Source organism: Jaculus jaculus, chromosome 4, assembly GCF_020740685.1.
Source record: "Jaculus jaculus isolate mJacJac1 chromosome 4, mJacJac1.mat.Y.cur, whole genome shotgun sequence".
Taxonomy (NCBI): domain Eukaryota; kingdom Metazoa; phylum Chordata; class Mammalia; order Rodentia; family Dipodidae; genus Jaculus; species Jaculus jaculus.
Genome location: NC_059105.1, coordinates 67,349,341 through 67,371,651, shown reverse-complemented (window position 1 = coordinate 67,371,651; position 22,311 = coordinate 67,349,341). Strand labels below are relative to the sequence as shown.

General features: G+C 42.7%; 1 protein-coding gene across 3 annotated transcripts in view; it reads right to left on the bottom strand.

Annotated features, from left to right (window-relative positions):
• The window catches only part of Slc25a12 (solute carrier family 25 member 12), a 102,130-nt gene that overhangs the window by 56,622 nt on the left and 23,197 nt on the right, over nt 1–22,311 (bottom strand). For 2 of the 3 annotated variants that reach the window (XM_045147751.1, XM_045147750.1), the window contains exons 3-4: nt 14,372–14,514; nt 1,782–1,897 (exon numbers count right to left, since the gene is read on the bottom strand). In XM_045147751.1, coding sequence (XP_045003686.1) covers nt 1,782–1,897; nt 14,372–14,514 — 259 coding nt within the window. Of the gene's footprint in view, nt 1–1,781; nt 1,898–14,371; nt 14,515–22,311 lie in introns of those variants that run through there. The other variant, XM_045147752.1, reaches the window with a different exon arrangement.

Genomic DNA, 22,311 nt, shown 5'->3' with positions numbered 1-22,311 from the left:
AGGGTTGGAGAGATGGTTTAGCAGTTAAGACACTTGTTTGCAAAGCCTAAGGTCCCAGATTCAATTCTCCAGGTCCCATGTAAGCCAGATGCACAAGGTGGTGCATGCACCTGGAGTTCGTTTGCAGTGGCTACAGGCCCTGGCGCCCATTCTCTCCCTCTCTCTCTCTCTCATATAAATGAATAAAAATAAATACTTTTTTAAAAAAAAGACAGAGGTGCTCTAGAAAACACTACACTGTTTTTACTGAAAAGTCTGTTGTTGGGAAAAATTAGCCAATACTCTAAACACAAATTAATTTCTGACAATGAACTTTTTTTTTTTTAAGGTAGTGTCTCACTCTAGCCCAGGCTGACCTGGAACTCACTATGTAGTCTCAGGGAAGCCTCGAAATCATGGTGATCCGCCTACCTCTCGAGTGCTGGGATTAAAGGCATGCGCCAACACGCCCAGCTACAATGAACATCTTTAAAACAAATACATAGATGCAAATTAAAATCCTAGTTTGTAAACTTGTGAGTCATTGGACCCACCAAAGGATATGAATCAATTTCTACATCTACCACAGATGATAATTTCAATTTTCTTAAAATTAAAATCAAAAATCTAAAATGGGGAGGGTTGTATATAGAAAACTAACTAGCTGGGCATGGTGGCACATGCCTCTAATCACAGCACTCAGGAGGTCAAGGCCAGCCTGGGCTACAGAGTGAATTTCAGATTAGCCTGAACACTAACCAGTCTTGTCATAACCCTTCTTCAGTCCAGTGCTGGTGTTAAAAATTACATAAGGGCTTGAGGGATGGCTTAGTGGTTAAGGTGTTTGCCTGCAAAGCCAAAGGACCCAGGTTCTATTCCCCAGGATCCATGTCAGCCAGATGCACAAGGGGATGCATGTATCTGGAGTTTTTATGCAGTGGCTGGAGGCCCTGGCATGCCCATTCTCTCTCTCTCTCTCTCTCTCTCTCTCTCTCTCTCTCTCTCTCTAATAAATACATAAATAAAATAATTTTTTGAAAATTACATAATAGCTATGTTACAAAGCTGCTCTAGAGAAGTTCTGAATTCCCTAATTTAAAAAAAAGAATCCCTTAAAGAAAGTTGCACACCTTCAATCCCAGCACTTGGGAGGCAGACGTAGGGGGATTGCCATGAGTTCGAGGCCACCCTGAGACTACACACTGAATTCCAGGTCAGCCTGGGCTAGAGTAAGACCTTACCTTGAAAAAATAAATAAATAAATAAATAAATAAAAACAAAAACTCCCTTAAAAAGCCAGACTTGGTGGCACACGCCTTTAACCCCAGCACCCAGGAGGCAGAGGAAGGAGGATCACTGAGAGTTCAAGGCCACCCTGAGACTCCATAGTGAATATCAGGTCAGCCTGGACTAGAGTGAGACCCTACCTCAAAAAAACAAAAACCAAAAAAAGTCCCTTGAAGAACGAGAAGAGTGCTCCATGTTGTTCTTCATTTATTTCATGAAAAAATTAAGAAAAAAGAAAAAAAGCCTGTTCTACTATTAAGGAATGTCAAATGACCAGTGACATAATGAGCTGAAGCAACAATACTCCTAAATTCCTTCATCTTTTGCAATCACCTAACATTGTGAAGAAAATAAAAGTACTTTTATCTATAGATCCTCCTAAGAAATTAATGCTTCTCTTACTGGTCCAGTCTTAAATAAGCAGCAATATATATTTGGTTATTTCATTTGGGAAATAAAGACTGGGCCAGCAGCACTAACTTTACTTATCACTTAAAATCTTTTTTGTCCCTTACCAAATGTCACCTCTCCGCTTCCACTCTTGTCAAACAGCTGGAAAGCCACTATGAACATAGAATCTGGAGCACACAGAACAGATTCAAATGCCAAAAACTCTTGATAGGAGATCAACCTAGAAGAAAATATAAAACATTACTGGCTAGTAAAGGGTGGGAAAACACGAGGCATTTAATCCTGCTGTTACTACAAGAGCTGTGCCTCAGGGCAGCCAAGTAAAAGATGAAGAGCGGACAGAGTTAAAGAAGGGAAGGAAGGAGAAAATATTACCCTTTTTGCTATTCATAAAAGATTTGTGTCAAGACAACACCATTAAATCTATTTGTTTCTCTTCAAGCTAAAATTGCAGTAAGATATACTATACTATAAAAAGACCTGTATTGGGCTGGAGAGATGGCTTAGCCGTTAAGGAGCTTGACTGCAAAGCCAAAGGACCTTGGTTCGATTCCCTAGGACCCATGTAAGCCAGATGCACAAGAGGGCGCACGCGTCTGGAGTTCGTTCGCAGTGGCTGGAGGCTCTGGTGTGCCCATTCTCTCTCACCCTCTCTCTGCCTCTTTCTCTCTTTCTCAAATAAAGAAATAAATAAAAATAAAGTTTAAAAAAGGACCTGTATTAATTAATCTATTTTGAAATATACTGAGTAATGAACACTGGGCACCTAAAGAAAGATTGCTTTCCTAAGAAAAATAATCACATTAAAGATGAAATATAACAGCAGCTGATTAGCACCGAGGCTCTCGCCTATAATCCTAGCACTTGACAGGTGAAGGCAGCAGGATTAAGAATTCAAGGTCATCCTTGGCAACATAATGGGTTCAAGCCCAGCCTGACTTAAGTAAAACCCTGAGATGGCTCAATGGAAAATAGCACTTGCTGGGCAAACACAAGGACCTGAGTTCGATCCTCAGCACCCACATGAAAAGCCAGGCATGGCCACACACACCTGTAATCCCAGCACTTTTGAGGGTGGTGCCTCTCCTTTCTCTAAAGGAGGGTTGCCAGGCTCCCTGGTGAGCCAGTCTAGCCAAAAACCTGATACTTCTAGATTTCAGTTACAGATTCTTTTTTTTTGTGATTTTTTATTTATTTATTTGAGAGAGAGAGAGACAGACAAGAGACAGAGAATTGGTGTGCCAAGGCCTCAGCCACTAAAATTGAACGCCAGACACTTGCGCCACCTACTGGGCATATGCAACTTTGCACTTGCCTCACAGTTGTGTGTCTGGCTTATGTGGGATCTACAGAGTCAAACATGGGTCCTTAGGCTTCACAGGCAAGTGCATTAACCACTAAGCCATCTCTCCAGCCCTTAGTGAGAGACTCTGTCTCAAGGAAATAAGGTGGAAGAGCAATAAGAGGATAGCAACATTCTCTGGCTTCTGCAATTGTTTGCACCAGGCACATACATCTGCACACACACATGCATACACTACATACTACATATGACATGTAAACACACAAGAAAAGTTAATTTTGAAAGTAGTACATTTATAAGCAATAAATATTTTTTAAAAACTGGTCTGGAGGATGGCTTAGCAGTTACGGCATTTGCCTACAAAGCCAAAGGACCCAGGTTTGATTCTCTAGGACCCACATTAGCCAGATGCACAGGGGGCGCACGTGTCTGGAGTTTATTTGCAGTGGCTGGAGGCTCTGGTGTGCCCATTCTCTCTCTCTCTCTCTCCCCCTCTTTCTCTGTCAAATAATAAGATATTTTTAAAATATTAAACACATAAAAAATACTTATAGTCCCCAAAAATATGTATTCTAACATAGCCACACTTGTTCTTGACAGCTATGACTGGCAACAGCATCCTGACTAGGGTTCTGGATCCTTCCAATCATCCTTCAACTCCTTCTTCTAATCATAGCCAGAGTTTATTTTTTAATTGTTTTTTAAAAAGAAAACTTTGAGATGATGACATCAAAATAAAAGAGAGACTGATTGAGAGGGGGAGGGGATATGATGGAGAGTGGAGTTTCAAAGGGGAAAGTGGGGGGTAGGGAGGGCATTACCATGGGATTTTTTTATAATCATGGAAATTGTTAATAAAAAATAAAAATAAAGAAAACTTTGAGGGCTGGAGAGATGGCGTAGCATTAAAGGCACTTGCCTGCATTAAGGAGCTTGCCTGCAAAGTCCAAGAACCCAGGTTCAATTCCCCAGGACCCATGTAAGCCATTTGCACAAGGGGGCACATACATCTGGAGTTCATTTGCAGCAGCTGGAAGCCCTGCCGTGCCCATTCTCTCTCTCTACCTCTCTCTCTCTCTCTCTCTCTAAAATAAATAAATAAAAATAAAATCTATGAGCTGGGCGTGGTGGTGCACGCCTTTAATCCCAGCACTTGGGAGGCAGAGATAGGAGGATCACCATGAGTTCGAGGCCACCCTAAGACTACATAGTGAATTCAGGCCAGCCTGAGCTAGAGTGAGACTCTATCTTGAAAAGCCAAAAACCAAAACCAAAACAAAACTAAATAAATAAAATCTGTGGAATTCATTCCAGATCAGCCTGGGCCAGAGTGAGATCCTACCTAAAAAAAAAAAAAAAAAAAGAAAACAAAAAAAAAACCCACTAAAATAATAAAATACTTTAAAAGAAAACTTTGAGATTTAATTCACTTGTCATACAACTTACCCATATTCTAGTGTACAACCCAATAATAGTATTACTACAGAACATTACCACCAACCAAACATAACTATTAGTAGTCATTCTCCATTTTCCTCTTCTCCTTACCTTTCTCCCCCTGCCACTCTCTATTCCCCGGCAACCACTTAATCTTAATCTTAATCTTAATCTTAATCCACCTCTATATATGTGCCTATTCTGGATACCTTTTTTATTTGTTTGTTTGTTTTTGGTTTTTCAAGGTAGGGTCTTACTCTAGCCCAGGCTGACCTGGAATTCACTCTGTAGTCTCAGGGTGGCCTCGAACTCATGGCTATCCTCCTACCTCTGCCTCCTAAATGCTGGGATTAAAGGCATGTGCCACCATGCCTGGCAGGATATACTTTTTAATATTCCCTCTACCTAACTGTAAGTACATACTCTTTCACTAACATATCCCAACCCCTCCTCCCTAAACCCAAGCCTCAGATACTATCATTTTATTCTCTTTTTCTTTCTTTTTTTTTTTTTTTTTATTTTAGAGAGACTGCATGCCTGAAGAGAACTGGCACGCCAGGGCCTCAGCCACTGTATTCAAACTCCAGATGTCTATGCCACCTAGTGGGCATGTGTGACCTTGTGCTTGCCTCACCTTTGTGTGTCTGGCTTATGTGGGATCTGGAGAATTGAACATGGGTTCTTAGGCTTCACAGACAAGCGCCTTAACCACTAAGCTATCTCTCCAGCACATATTTTCTTTTTCTATGAAATCAACACTGCTAGATTCCACACATGAAGAAGAACTGTGTGATGTTTGTCTTTCTGTGCCTGAATAATCACAGGCCTCTTTTGAAATATGAATCAAATGTGATTACATCACTTTCTACTTCAAACACTTAACTTTTCAGTGCTCATCCTTAAGGTAGAGTGACCAGATGTCCTATCTACCTATTAGTAGCAAACCCTTCTTACTCTCAGTGGCCTGGTTTGGGTGATACACTTATCTAATGGACTAACCCGGCATGGCTTGAAGGCCACCATGATCCCTTGGAGGCCCCTCCTTAGCTCCCCCTTGTTATTTACAATCTAGCTCATTCTCAGTAACTAGAACGATCTATGCGCCTTCCGTGTAAGGACTTCACACAGGAAGTCATTCTCCTTGGAGTGACGCCATCTCCCGCAAACTTTTGTTCAATTTGCACCACATCATTACAAAGCTCAGCTCAAGTATCAGTTCCTGTCGGTTGTGGTGATGCACACCTTTAATCGCAACATTTGAGAGACAGACACAGGAGGATCACTGTGGGTTCAAGACCAGCTCGAGACTACATAGTGAATTTCAGGTCAGATTGGGCTACAATGAGACCCTACCTCAAGCGCGCACACACACACACACACACACACACACACACACACACACACACACACAAATACTATTTCCTTATGTGGAGAGTCCCAGAGTGCCCAGGTGACTTTATAAGCCTTACTACCCTTGCAGCAACCCACTGTATTTTCTCAGCACCCTTTATATAATTCTTGTTTTGTGTTTTGTTTGTTCATGTGTTTTTGGTTTTTTTGAGGTAGAGTCTCACTCTAGCCCAGGCTGACCTAGAATTCACTATGTAGTCTAATGGGTGGCCTGGAACTCATGATGATCCTCCTACCTCTGCCTCCCAAGTGCTGAGATTAAAGACGTGTGTCACCACACCCAGATCCCTTTATGCAATTCTTATTAAGGTAATTATGCATTGGTTGTTTTATTTCCAATTTCCAGGGGAGCAATGGCTCAACAGTTAAGTAGCTAGCCTCTACAGCCAAACAACCTGAGTTTGATTCCCCAGTACCCATGTAAAGCCTGATCCACAAAGTGGTCCATGCAATCTGGAGTCTGTGCTGGGGCCCTGGTGTGCCCATTCTGTCTGTCCCTCTTCTATATCTCTCTGTTTACAAATAAATAAATAAAAACATTTCAGAGCTGGAGAGATTGCTCAGTGGGTTAAGGCACTTTCCTGTAAATCCTAATGATTCAGGTTGGATTCCCCAGTAACCACATAAAGCCAGATGCACAAAGTGGCACAAGCATCTGGAGTTCATTTGCAATAGCTAGACACCCTTGCACGCCTATTCTCTCTCTGTCTCTCTCAGTCAGTCGGTCAGTCAGTCTTTCTCTCTCTCTCTCTCTCTCTCTCTCTCTCTCTCTCTCTCTCTCCTTGGAAATATATAAATAAAAAATATATTTTTTAATATTTTCAAGTCTCAGGCTGGAGGGATGGCTTAGCAGTTAAGGTGTTTGCCTGCAAAGCCAAAGGACCCAAATTCAATTCTCCAGGACCCACGTTAGCCAGATGCACAAGGGGGCGCACGCATCTGTAGTTCGTTTACAGTGGCTGGAGGCCCTCACGTGTCCATTCTCTCCCCACACCTTTCTCTGTCAAATAAATAAATAAAAATATTTTAAGTCTCATTTTCAAGAGTCTCCTATCCCAGAAGCTAGGCCCATCATAGAGTACCTGCTTTGTTCAGGTAAGCACTCACAAATATTCTTGAACACATACAACTTAGAATACATTTGTAGAAAGAAAAATTTCCTGATACAGGATCAGGAAAATAACACTACATTTTACATCTTATTTCATGCATCTATTCACCCACAAACATACATTCAAAGAGGCATGTGGTGGTTTGACTCAGGCGTCCCCATCAACTTAGGTGTTCTGAATGCTAGGTCCCCAGCTGATGACTACTTGGGAATAAATGTCTCCTGGAAGCCAGTGTATTGTTGGGGGCGGCCTTATAAGTATTATAGCCAGTTTCCTCTTGGCAGTGTTGGGCACACTCTCCTGTTGCTGTTGGCCATGCCAATGTGTTCCCCTGCCATCATGGTGCTTCCCCTCAAGTTTATAAGCCAAAATAAGCCTATTTTCCCACAAGCTGCTCTTGGTCAGGTGATTTCTGCCAGCAATGCGAACCTGACTGCAACAATACATTTTTCTATTATTTAAAACAGTTTGGGGGCTGGAGGGATGGTTTAGCAGTTAAGGAGTTTGCCTACAAAGCCAAAGGACCCAGGTTCAATTCCCCAGGACCTATTTTGGCCACATGCACAAGGAGGCACACACATCTGGAGTTCATTTGCAGTGGCTGGAGGCCCTGGCACACCCATTCTCATTCATATTCTCTCCCCCTCCCTCTTTGTCATAAATAAGTAAAAATAAAATATCTTTTAAAAAAACAGCTTGGGGGCTGGAGAGATGGCTTAGTGGTTAAGGCACTTGCCTACAAAGCCAAAGGACCCAGGTTCAACTCCCCAGGACCCACATAAGCCAGATGCACAAGGGAGTGCACACATCTAGAGTTCATTTGCAGCGTCTGGAAGCCCTGGCATGCCCATTTTCTCTCTCTCTCTTAAATAAATAAATATTTAAAAATTTCACAAAAAGCAATTTGGGCAGGAGAGATGGCTTAGTAGTTAAGGCACTTGCCTGCAAAGCCAAAGGACCCAGATTCAATTCCCCAGGACCCACATAAGCCAGATGTACAGGGTGGCACATGAAGCTGGAGTTCATTTGCAGTGTGTCCATTCTCTCTCTCTCTCTCTCAAATAAATAAAAAAAATTTTTTTAAATGTTTAAAACAATTTGAAATATATTTAATCATAAAAATTGTATTATATACAAAGCAAGTAAGTCTTTGCCCTTTATATGGAGAAAGTCTTCAAGATAATGAAGACCATATTGAAATGTTAAGTTGGCCTAAATGCAAATTTAATTTTGCCCATGCTAAAGAACCCTTGGTGAAACTGGATGGTTGAGGGTCTAGTGAATCATTAGAGGAACAATACAGTATCTCAACTGTTCATCAGGGTTCTCTGCTACCCAAAAGTACAGTAGAACTAGGAAGTGTACTTACCATTAAACAACTTATAGGGAAGTAAAAACAACTGAAGTTATAATGTACCAGGTGTCCACATGACCAACCACACATTCCTCACAAGTAGTGAGTCCAACTAGGGTGGAGCTCAGTGGCAGCTAAGCAGGCCTAAGGCCCTGTCCTCTAGTTCCAACTCCAAATAGGAAGAAGGAGGGAGGGAAAAAGAGAATGAGTATACGGTGTAAGGCTTTGAATAAAGCTAAACATTAGTGGAATGATACCATTTGGAAGTATAACAATAAATAACACAAACATAATATCGATGTGAGGCAGGAGTTAGAGAAAACTTTCACTATCTATATCTTTTTGAAACACTTGCAAAGTGTTTCTTTCTTTTTGTTTTTGGTTTGTGTTTGATGTTTGAGATAGGGTCTCACTCTAGACCAGGCTGACCTAGAACTTACTCTACAGTTCCAAGTTGGCCTCAAATTCACAGTGACTCCCCTGCCTCTGCCTCCCAAGTGCTATGATTAAAGGCATGTGCCACCATACCTTGCCTACAAAATTTTTTGAAGCTGGGTCTCACTCTAGCCCAGGCTGACCTTGAACTCACTCTGTAGCCCAAGGTGAACTCAAACTCCTGTCACTTCTCCTACCTGAGCTGAGCCATGGGATTAAAAGTGTGCCACCACACCCAGCTTTGATAATCAGGGCCAGAGAGAGAGCTCATTGGTTAAAGGCACTTACTTACAAAATCTGGGTTCAATTCCCCAGTACCCATGTAAAGTCAGAAGCATAACATGGCGCAAGAATCTGGATATCATTTGCAGTGTGACAGGAAGCTCATATACCTTCATATACCTTCAAGGTAGGGTCTCACTTTAGCCCAGGCTGACCTGGAACTCACTCTACAGTCTTAGGGTGGCCTCGAACTCATGGCGATCTTCTTACCTCTGCCTCTCAAGTGCTGGGATTAAAGGTGTGCACCACCACACCTGGCATCAATAAAAATATTTTTAAAAAGAGGACTGGAGAGATGACTTAGCAGTTAAGGTACTTGCCTATGAAGCCTAAGGACCCATGTTCAACTCTCTGATCCCATGTAAGCCACATGCACAAGGTCACACAAGCACACAAGGTCACACATGCACAAGATGGCGAATGTGCCCGGAGTTCAATTACAGTAGCTAGAAGCCCTAGTCCATTAATTCTCTCTCTCTCTCTCTCTCTCTCTCTCTCTCTCTCTCTCTCTCTCGTTCTCTCACATTAAAAAAAAAAAGGCCAGTCTCTGTTGAGCTTGTCTCAAAAAAAAAAAAAAAAGAAAAAGATTTTAAAAAATAATGAGGGCTAGAGAGATGGCTTAGAGGCTAAGGCACTTGCCTGTGAAGCCAAAGGACCCAGGTCCAATTCCCCAGTATCTACGTAAGCTTGTTTGAGGTGTCTAGAGGCCCTGGCATACCCATTCTCTCTATCTACCTCTCTCTCACACAAAATAAGCAAACAAATTTTTCTTTTCTTTTCTTTTTTTTTTTTTTTTTTGGTTTTTCGAGATAGGGTCTCACTCTGGTCCAGGCTGACCTGGAATTAACTCTGTCATCTCAGGGTGACCTTGAACTCATGGCAATCCTCCTACCTCTGCCTCCCAAGTGCTGGGATTAAAGGCGTGCGCCACCATGCCCGGCAAGCAAACAAATTTTTAAAACTTGGGCTGGAGAGATGGCTTAGCGATTAAGGCTTTTGCCTGCAAAGCCAAAGGATCCCAGTTTGATTCTCCAGGACCCACGTAAGCCAGATGCACAAGGGGGTGCATGCGTCTAGAGTTTGTTTGCAGTGGCTGGAGGCCATGGCATGCCCATTCTCTCTGTCTCTCTCTCTCTCTCTCTCTCTCTCTCTCTCTCCTCTTCTTTCTCTCTCTCCCGCTTTCTTTCAAATAAAAATAAAGTTAAAATAAATTGTAAAGAATATTGATAAAAAATTTAAATAGATGGGCTGATTATAGATTCGAAAAAAGAAACACAGCAATTTGTTTTTTCCAAATAGCCTCCAGAATTGGGCATCAAACCACAACTATCATGAAATTTAGAATAGGTCGCTTTAGTCTACAGCCATTCCACCTTAAACATGCCTGCTCTTGGAAACCGCATGGTGGGATCGGGTTAGTACTTGGACGGGAGACTATGTAGTTCTAAAACATGTTTTATGCTAGTAGTAAAACTTTCTTATGAGAAAAGATCAAGGACTATTTCCTTATCTAGCTAAGGTCATAAACTGTTGGCCGGCAGACGGAGTCTGGCTCACAGATGTGATTACTTTGGCAAACAAAGAATTTTTTTTTTTTCATATACACTGGTTGCCAACATTAGGAAATTCCACAATTTCATACAAGTATCCAGTTTTCTAGTTTCTCTTGACAATTTGCAAGCTTGGGCAAAAGGAAGTTTCTGGTCCCACTGGCTTCACGTCAGCAAGACGGCTAGAGGCCTCGGGTTGTATGCACCGTGCAAGTTTCCAAATACCCAGCAGGCATGCTCTGTCTAAAACGTGAAGTTCATGGGATTTGCTAAATACCTACATTTTGATTATCAGCAGATTCAAAAGGCAATTTTTATTTAAAATGTGTTATTCATTTTATAACTCTAAATGTTATATGAATGTGTTTAGCATTTTTCTACAAAGCCCCTTAACTGAATGAAAAAGAAATGGCAAAATGTTTGTTGCTTTGGGGGCTGGAGAGATGGCTTAGCAGTTAAGCGCTTGCCTGTGAAGCCTAAGGACCCTGGTTCGAGGCCCGATTCCCCAGGACCTACGTTAACCAGATGCACAAGGTGGCACATGCATCTGGAGTTTGTTTGCAATGGCTTGAGGCCTGGCATGCCCATTCTCTCTCTCTCTCTCTCTCTCTCTCTCTCTGCCTCTTTCTCGCTCTGTCGCTCTCAAATAAATAAATAAACATTTAAAAAATATATTTGTGACTTTTGTAATCTTTAAAATAGTTAAGATTTCTGCCCCCCAAAAAAGCTTCTATATTCATATGATACATAAAAGACACTTGTGACAAAAGCAGAAGAAAAACTAGTCTTTCACATTGTAGAACAGAATCTCCACATGAAACGCTGACTGGACTAATTATAGAAACTACCATTCTAGAAGTTACAGTTTCAAACAAGCAACTGTCTAAATATTTTAGATCAGCTCACACAATTGTCTTTGAGATGTGCACTTAATGCATAAAATCATTTTACTTTTCATTATGCAACCTGAACGTCAGAGTTTAAACCACAAGCTCCCAGATAATATTTGGTTAATGGTCTGACTTCTAGACAATCCATCAGGCTATTTATACCACATCGCTCTCTACTGCAAGCACCTGTATTGAAGCACTCCTTATTTAGCCACCTACTGGGAGACACCAGATGGGGGTAAGGAAGAACAGCTCATACGCTAGAGAACATCCAGGGAGAGTAAGTAGCTCACAAAAGACCACAGTACCGACCACCCCCGCTGTTACCACACACTGAACCAAATAACTTGTCTCCACCAATTCCACTGACTGGCTTGGTTTCCCTTGATCTTGGGTGATTTAAAGTAATATCATATGTGGCTATTTCAAATTACACACCTATAGACTCATTATCAAAAACACAATAGGTGGGGGCTGGGGAGATGCCTCAGTGGTTAAAAGCTCCTGCTTACAAAGCACGACAGCCTGGGTTGGATTCCCCAGTACCCATGTAAAGCCAGACGCACAAAGAGGCACATGCATCTGGATGGAGTTCATTTAGATTGGCGTGATGCCCTGGAGTGCCCATTCTCTCTCTCTCATATAACTCTTATATAACTGGCAGCTCTAGAACTGACTAGACAAAATTTTTACCTGTTACCCACCACCGTCCATTGTATTAGGCTATAAAATCATTCCAAGTCATCAAATACTCATTCAATAAACATTTGTTGAACATATTAAATTTCACACACTATATTAAGCTCTATAGGACAATAAAAATAAAAATGAGGTTAGTCCCAGAATCAAAGAATTTATGCACCAACCTTTCTACTTTAACACTCAGCTAACTGGATTTCACTAGAGTCTTGTCCTACTCCAAGCTTCTATTTCTCTAAAACCTGAGCACACCTATGGTAATTATATTAATTTTTTAAGAATCTTCACAACCCAGTGTTTTAAAATTTCCCGTATATGTATTTCTAAAGGCAAAAGAAAAATCCTGTGGCCTTGGAGGTCTGGGGCTATAGCTTACAAGCGCCACAGCAAGCAAACATTTATTTTTATTTTATTTTTTTATTTGAGAGAGAAAGTGGGAGGGAGAGAGAGAGAAGGAGGAAGGGAGAGAGGGAGAGCGTGGGCACAACAGGGCCTCCTACCACTGCAAACTCCAGATGCATGTGCTACTTTGTGCATCTTGCTTTATGTGGGTACTGGGGAATTGAACCAGGGCCGTCAGACTTTGTAAGCAAGCACCTTTAACCACTGAGCCATCTCTCCAGCCCACATTTTCTTTATGGAATTCAGCAAATGCTCCATTTACTCCATAATTCAGCCACAGTAATTTAAATAAAAACAGTAGAAGTCAGGCATGGTGGTGGTGCATGCCTTTAATCCCAGAGGCAGAGGTAGGAGGATCACTGTGAGTTCAAGGCCACCCTGAGACTCCATGGTGAATTCCAGGTCAGCCTGGGCTAGAGTGAGACCCTACCTCAGAAAAAAAAAGAAAAGAAAAAAAAAAAAACCAAAACACAGTAAGTACAGTTGGGTGTGGTGGCACATGCCTTTAATCTTAGTACTTGGGAGGCAGAGGTAGGAGGATCACTGTGAGTTCAAGGCCACCCTGAGACTCCATAGTGAATTCCGGATCAGCCTGTGCTAAAAGTGAGACCCAACCTCGGAAAAACAAAACAAAACAAACAAACAAAAAAAGCAACAATAGCTCCCCTTGGGAAATAAACTGACACTCTAGTAAGATGTACCTTGTTATTTCGGTGACTGTGACTTCATGCACATCTACTACCAGGCTAAAAAAAATACACAGTCTCCTGACTGACAGTCGTAAGTCTACAATAGATAGTGAAAGCTCAGGTCATGGGGTCCCAGCTTCACTCCAACTACATCATCCATAGCAACAAAGTAATGCAGCAGCCACACCAAAGTGCATCCACCCAGCGCCCCCAGGGCTGCACTCCCGCCCAAGGGGGTCCCTGCCTGACTCTCGACACTCCTGCTTCTCTCCTGCCGCTCCCCAACTACCAGCCAGCCTGTAACACTGCCACGGATTTCCCTCCACTGCTGCCTCTCCCAGGATGCCATCCTGACCACCCAAAAATGAGTAAGCCATGCTTTGTTGGGACCTTCTATACTTTGCACGTATAACTACTAGCGTGCCTTACCCCAGGCGTATTACTTTCTTTTTTGTCTTTGTTTGGTCATCTTCTTCCCCACTAAGCTATGAGCTTCTTAAGGCTGGCAACCTCACTACTCACTTTACTTATGGCTGTATAGATAAGGCTCAACAGAACTTGATAAATGGTTGTGGCTTACACAATGTTTGCCAAATAAATACAGACATATAATACATACCACTCCCTAAACTCCTCCTAACATTTACTTTTTGTTTGTTTTTTTTGTTTTGTTTTTTCAAGGTAGAGTCTTGCTCTAGTTCAGGGTGGCCTTGAACTCATGGCCTACCTCTGCCTCCCAAGTGCTGGGACTAAAGGCATGTGCCACCACGCCCGGCTTTATTTTTTATTTTTTAATTTATTTGAGACAGAGAGAGAGGGGCAAGGAGGAGAGAGAGAGACAGAATGGGCATGCCAGGGCCTCTAGCTACTGTAAACAAATTCCAAACACATGCACCATCTTGTGCATCTGGCTTACATGGGACCTGGAGAATGGAACCTGGGTCCTTAGGCTTTGCAGGCAAGCGCCTTAACCACTAAGGCATCTCTCCACCACCCCCCCCAAATGCCATTTTTGTAAACAAAGATGTGGTTTATTACTACTAAAATTCTAGATAGAGGTAAAAATAAAAAAGTTTCTGAATTTCAGCAAGACATTTAATTAGTTTTCAGAAAATGTATAGAAGTTCTTACCCATCCTTGGTTTGATCAGCTACTCCTGCCAAGAGCTGCACAATCTTTGGATTGCTATTTGGATCATTGTACAGGCCAAGGTAGCGCTGGACAAAGTCTTCTGGGGTCATATAATGTTCTCCATCGACCTCAGTACTGGCATACTGAAACATAAACAAGCAATGTTCACTTACCGTGTACGGCTATTACATATCATTTTGTAGCTAATACTTGTTTCGGGGAAACGAATACTAAAGGCTAGTATTAAAATCAAAGCAAGGGCTTGGGGAGATGGCTCAGCAAGAAAGTGCTTGTTATGCAAACAGGAGGGCCTAAGGGGGCATGATTCATCTGAGTGAATTCCCCAGTAAGCACACAAGCAGCTGGGCATGGCCATGTACAGGAGTAACCCCAGTCCTCTAGGGATCAGAAACCAGAGGATCCTTAAGCTCACTCACTGGCGGCTCCAGGCTCAGACTCACCTCAAGGATGAGCAGAAGAGCAACAGAAGCCAATGTCCTCTTCTGGCCTCTGCGTGCATGCACATGGGGCACACACATGTGCATGTACTATACACACCATGCCACATACACCTACTGCACACACATACCATATACACACTGTGAACACACGCACGTACATGCATTATACACACCACACTATACAGTGTGCACACACATGCCTCTGCACACACATGTGCATAAATTATACACACCACAACACATACATACACACTCCAAACACACATACACTATACACACCATACCACACACACACTGTGCACACAAACATACACATAAACTACACACACCACACCCCATACACATATACATACATTATACACACCATATACACACATGTGCACACACATATACATACGCTACACATCATATACATACACATGTATAAGCACACACAATACATACTCTATACACATACACACACTGTGCACAAGTTATACACACCATATATGCATACACTATACACACCACACCATAAACACACATGTACATACACCGTGTGTGGTGGTTTGATTCAGGTGTTCCCCATAAACTTAGGTGTTGTGAATGCTAGCTCTCAAGCTGATGATGGATATTTGGGAATTAATGCCTCCTGGAGGGAGTGTATTGTTGGGGGCGGGTTTTATAGCCAGTTTCCCCATGCCAGTGTTTGGCACACCCTCCTGTTGCTGTGGTCCACCTTATGTTGGTTGGCCAGGGGATGATGTCCACCCTCTGCTCATGCCATCATTTTCCCCTGCCATTGTGGAGCTTCCCCTCGAGCCTGTAAGCCAAAATAAATCTCTTTTTCCCAGAAGCTGCTCTTGGTTGGGTGATTTCTACCAGCAAGGCAAACCGGACTGCAACACCATGTAAACACATGTGAATAACTATATATACCATACCATATACATACATTGTGCACACACATGTATATACACTATACTCACCACATCACATACACTGCACACACACAAACATGCCAAAAACAAGAGTAATGATTGTGGAATTCTCCAGGTAGTAAAAAAAAATCAAACACCCAGATACTGATATAGAACACTATAAAATGCTGATACATGCTTCCGCATTATGAAATTTACAAATATGCTAGGTGACTGAACCAGACACCAAAGGCACACATTGTAGGATTCCAACTGCATGAAATGAAATGAAATGAAATGAAATGAAATGAAATGAAATGAAATGAAATGAAATGAAATGAAATGAAATGAAATGTCCACAATGGCAAATTCATAGACTGAGAAAGCAAAAGAGTAGTTCCCAGAAGCCGGGAGAGGGAAGTAAGTCAGCTGCTCAATGAGAACGGGGATTCTCTTTGAAAACAACGAAAGTGTTCTGGCACTAAATGATGGTAATAGTCACACAGTACTGTCACTATACAAAATATATGTGTGTGTGCATGTGTGCAAGCATGTGTGTGATAAGCCATATGAGAAGGACAAAGTGAAGCAAAAGAAAGGCAGGAACTCAAAGTGAGAAAGTAGACTCTTGAAATCCCTGGATGCTTCCTGTTTCAAGAGTCTGTCAGAGTTGGGGAGAGGAGTAACCAAGTTGTTTGCCAATCTTAAAAGTGAAAGTATTGAGCTGGGCATGGTGGCACATGCTTTTGATGCCAGCACTCGGGAGTCAGAGGTAGGAGGATCACCATGAGTTCAAGGTCACCCTGACACTGCAAAGTGAGTTCCAGGTCAGCCTGGGCTAGAGTGAAACCCTACCTAAAAAAAAAAATAACCAAATAAAATGAATAAATTTTTTTAAGTGAAAGTGGAGGCTGAAGGGATGGCTTAGCAGTTAAAAGTGCTTGCCTGCAAAGCCGAAGGACCCAGGTTGGATTCCCCAGGACCCACATAAGCCAGATGCACAAGGGAGCGCATACATCTGGAGTTCATTTACACTGGCCCTGGTATGCCCATTCTCTCACTTTCCCTCCTTCTTTCTCTGTCAAATAAATAAATAATATATTTTAAAAGTGAAAGTGCTGGGTGTGGTGGCACACGACTTTATTCCCAATACTCAAGGAGGATCATGAGTTCAAGGCCAGCTTGAGACTGCATAGTGAATCCAGGTCCAACTGGGTTACAATGAGACCATACTTTTAAAATACAAAAAACAGCAGATGGTCAAATATATAAGTCTGATGGCCTGGGGTTGAATCCCTCAGCCACATAAAGTTAGATGGGCATGTTTGCAATGATAATAGACATGCACACATGTGCAAATAAATAAAAACCAAAAAAAGATAAACAAGGATGGGGAGATTCTCAGTAGTTACATGGGTCCTTGCTTGCTTGAAAAGCCTGCCGGTTCAGTTCAGTTCCTCGGCACCAACTTAAGGCTGGATGCAAAATGGCACATGGATCTGGCTTTCACTGGCAATGGCAGGAGACCATAGTGTGCCCATGTGTACAGAACACTCATGGGCACACACACATATGCAAATTTTTAAAAACACTTTAAGACAGGTGGGGTGGTGCACACCTTTAATCCCAGCACTTGGGAGGCAGAGGTAAAAGGATTGCCATGAGTTCGAGGCCACCCTGAGACTACAAAGTGAATTCCAGGTCAGCCTGGGCTAGAGTGACACCCTACCTTGGAAGAAAAAGAAAAGAACCTAGATGGGGTAGTTGCACGCCTTTAATCCCAGCACTCAGGAGGCAGAGGTAGGAAGATTACTGTGAGTTTGAGTCCAGCCTGGGACTACAGAGTGAATTCCAGGTCAGCCTGGGCTATAGCAAGACCCTACCTCAAAAATAAAAGCAAAATCAAACATGAAAGAACGCCTCAGCATCTAAGGGTTCAGTGCACCGCATCTCTGACCAATCATCAACAACCTGAGCCCTGCTCCCTGTATTGCAGCAGATTAATCTAGTTACTGCAGCCAACCAACAAAGATCAGAAAACTTCCCAAACAAAAGAACAGATGCAATCACTAAATGTCAAGCACAAAAGAAAAAAAAAAAAATTAAAAACCCACATCAAGAGTAGACCACCCTGGGCTGGAGAAATGGCTCAGCAGTTAAGATGCTTGTCTGCAAAGCCTAACAACTGGAGTTCGATTCCCCAGTATCCACATAATGCCGGATGCACAACGTAGCATATGGTTCTGGAGTTCATGTGCAGTGGCTAGAGGCGCTGGTGTAACCATAGTTCTGTCTGTATGTCTGTCCCTCTCTCATAAAAGAATAAATAAGAGTAGGCCATTCTCATAAAACTGCAGAAAAAGCAGCTTGTATAAAGAGAAAAATCCAGGTCACAATGAAGAATCTGGGGCATCATGCTCCTCAGCTGCAACATGAGAGGATGAAGACAACAGAGGGAGGCTTTGAAAGTTCCAAGAAATTACTTCCAAACGTTTAATCAAATTTAAGATTAGGTTAAAGGTGCTTTGAGGTATCTATGTTCTCAATACGTTTTCTGTCCTCTTGTACCCTGTCTCAGGAAGCTGTAGCAGACTTGACTGTTGTTTTCAGGGACGGGGACACATGTATCCTGGGCTGACCTCCAACTTGCTCTGTGGCCAAGGATAACCTGGAGCATCAGATCCTCCTGTCTTAACCTCAAGTGCTGTGATTACAAACATGCATCAGCACACGTGGGTTCTTTCTGCTTTTGTTTTTGATTTGTTTTGTTTTGTTTTTTGGTTTTTGAGGTAGGGTCTTGTTCTAGCCCAAGCAGATCTGGAATTCACTATGTAATCTTAAGCTGGCCTTGAACTCACAGCAATCCTACCTCTGTTTCCTGAGTGCTGGAATTAAAGGTGTGTGCTACCTCACCCAGCAATACTTTTCTTTTAGTTATTTGCAAGCAGAGAGAGAGAGAGAAGAGACAGAGAGGAAGAGATAATGGGCGCACCAGGGTCTCTAGATGCTGCAAAAGAACTCCCAGTGCATGTGCCACTTTGAGTATCTGGCTTTACGTGGGTACTGGGGAACCAAACCCCGGTCATTAGGCTTTGCAGGCAACCACCTTAAACACTGAGCCATCTCTCCAGCCTCACACCTGGTTTTTATAGAATGTTTTTGTAGGTGTACCAGGGGGGCATGCATGCATGTGTGTTTGCATGGACGTGGGAACATGTATGTGTATGTGCATACGGAGGACAGAGACTGACCTCAAGGTGTCTTCCTGAATCACTCTCTTATCTCCCGAGGCAGCGTCTGTCACTAGAACTCAGACCTCATGAATTTAGCGAGGCTAGCTAGCCAGCTTGTCCCAGGACCTTGTCTCTGCTTCGAACACTGGGATTACAGAGGGGCTCCCACGTCCACCAGGCATGTCCCTGGGTGCTAAGGGTCTGACCTCTGGTTCTCACGCTTGCACAGCTAGTGTTTTATACATTAGGCATCTCCCCAGCCCAGAATTTTTTTTTTTTTTTTTGCTTTTGTTTTTCAAGGTAGGGTCTCACTCTAGCTCAGGCTGACCTGGAATTCACTATGTAGCCTCAGAGTGGCCTCAAACTCATGGTGATCCTCCTATCTCTGCCTCTCCCCTCCCTCCCGGCCCCCAGTGCTGGGATTAAAGGTATGCACCACCACGCCCGGCCCCAGAATTCTTTCATAGGAAAGAGTGAATCAAGTCAAGAAAGATGTGGGATCTAAGGAGAGGTTTTGTTTTCTTTTGTTTCGATTTACTTACTTTTTATTCCTGTATGTATTTATTGTTTGTTTATTTATTTGAGAGAGAGAGAAGCATGGGCACACCAGGGCCTCCCGCTACTGCAAACCAACTCCAGACGCACGCACAACTTTGGGTGGCTGGCTTTACATAGGTACTGGAAAATTGAACTCAGCTGTCAGGCTTTACAAGCACGTGTCTTTAGCCACTGAGCCATCATCTCTCCAGCCCTGATTTTTCAGGTAGGTATTCCTAATGTCTGTGAATCTGAGTAAACCAAGCCACCTGCTGTTTCAACCCGGAGACAATTTAAGCCAAAACCTGTCTTATTCTGAAAACACCAAAAGCTTCCACAGCATGTGCCAGTTTGCATAAGGAGCATGAGTAGATGGGTTTTTTTGTTTTGTTTTTGTTTGTTTTGTCTTGATTTTTTTTTTTTTGTTGTTGGGTTTTTTTTGTTTTGTTTTGGTTTGGTTTGGTTTGATTTGGTTTTTCAAGGTAGGGTCTCACTGTGGCCCAGGCTGACCTGGAATTCACTATGTAGTCTCAGGGTGGCCTCAAACTCACAGCGATCCTCCTACCTCTGCCTCCTGAGTGCTGGGATTAAAGGCTTGCGCCACCACGCCTGGCTGAGGTAGACATTCATTTACTAGCTGTCACTATCCAAAACACTCAAAGGGGAGCTGAAGAAATGGCCAGGTTCTCTCTATCTGTCCCTCTTCTCAAATAAATAAATAAATAAATAAATAAAATATTAAAAAGAAACACAAGGAGAGATGACTCCATGGTTAAGAAGATTGCCTGCAAAGCCTAGGGACCCAGGTTAGATCCCCCAGTACCCACATAAAGCCAGATACACAAGGTGGTGCATACGTCTGGAGTTCGTTTGCAATGGCCAGAGGCCTTGACATGCCCATTTTCTATCTGTCTCTTTCTCTCTCTCTCTCTCTCTCTCTCTTCCCCTCCCTCCCTCAAACAAATAAAAGCACTTAAGGGGCTGGGGAGATGGGTCATTGGATAAGAAAGAGAATTTGTTATGCAAGCTTGAGGACCAGAGTTCTAACTCCATACTTATGCATTCCAAAGATGAGTAAGCACACTTGCTTATGACTGCAATACCGAGGAGGACAGAGACAGGAAGATTGATGGGTACTTGCTGAACACCAGCCTAACCAAATCAAAAATAACAAAAACACTCTGTTACTACAGTGAGGCAAGAGAGAGCACCAGGAACCTGGGCTCAGAGCGAGCCTCCACACGGATTGCTTTAAGAAAAGGGCAGGGGCTGGAGAGATGGCTTAGTGGTTAAGGTACTTGCCTGCAAAGCCAAAGAACCTCAGTTCGATTCCCCAGTACCCACGTAAGCCAGATACACAAGGTGGCACATGCATCTGGAGTTCGTTTGGAGTGGTTGGAAGCCCTGGCGCACCCATTCACTCACTCACTCTCTCTTTCTCTCTCTCCCTCTTTCCTTCTCTCAAATAAATAAATAAATAAAAATAAAATATTTTAAAAAAAAGAAAATGGCAGACAAACCAGACATGGGGGAAATCGCCAGCTTTGATAAGGAAAACTGAAGAAAATCGAGATGCAGGAGAAAAACACCCCCCTGCCGACCAAAAGACCATTGAACAGGAAAAGCAGAGTTTGATTTCCTAAGAGCCTAGAGGATCCCCCACCCCCGTCATCTTGAGCCCCCTTGTGATGTAGAGGAAGAGCCACCTGCAAGATGGACACAAGCCACAAGCTGCACTGTGAAACCAGACACTCCCCGCCGATGCCACTGGCCTGCAGGTCTCTTTGGGAACCCCCAAATGGATTGCCAAATTTCTCCAGTTTGCCCTGGGATATCATAGAAAATTATTTATATAACTAGTGAAAATAAAACATACTTTGTACGATATAAACATATATATGTGTGTGTATTTATATATATATATATATATATATATATATATATATATAAAATACACACACATACATACATATGGTGAATAGTAGTGAATTTCATGTGTGTCTACATGGTGCATGCACCTGCTCATACATGTGGATACACCACATGCACAAACACTAAACTAATGAAAATCACTCAAAGTCTGGGTGTGGTGGTTTGCGCCTTCAATCCCAGCACTTGGGAGGTGGAGGTAGGAGGATCATTGTGAGTTCGAGGACAGCATGAGACTACATAGTGAATTCCTGGGCTACAGCAAGACCCTATCGTGAAAGAAAGAAAGAAAAAAAAAAGCACTCAAGAACAAGAGATGACTTACCAGTTAAAGTCTCTTGTTTGCAAAGCCTGAGAGCCTAGGTTCAATTCCTAGTATCCATGTAAAGACAGATGTGCAAAGCGGAACATGTGTCTGGAGTTCATTTGCAGTGGCAGAAAGCCCTGGCATATCCATGTTCACTCTGTCTGCCTCTTTCTCTCTGTCTCACTCTCCCAAATGAATGAGTATAAATACATACATACATACATACATACACACACACACACACACACACACACACACACACACACACACGTATACATATACATATATATTTTTTTTTCAAGTTCAGCACTCAGTGAAACATCTCTATCATACCCTCCAAGGCTCAGGTCCATTGAGGAAGAGGTGGTGGAGAGAATGTAAGAGCCAAAGGAAGGGGAAGAGTGCTTCTAATAATGTCATCTAGACACAAAGTGGCTGTGGTATTCATGACCTCACAGAAGCTAAGTTTCCTGCATAAAACCTGCATCACAGGAGGGGGTAAATATAAAATCAAAATTGAAGAGACAAGTTGGAAAGAAGGAACTCTGTGGAGATAGGATTTGGCGGGGGGTGG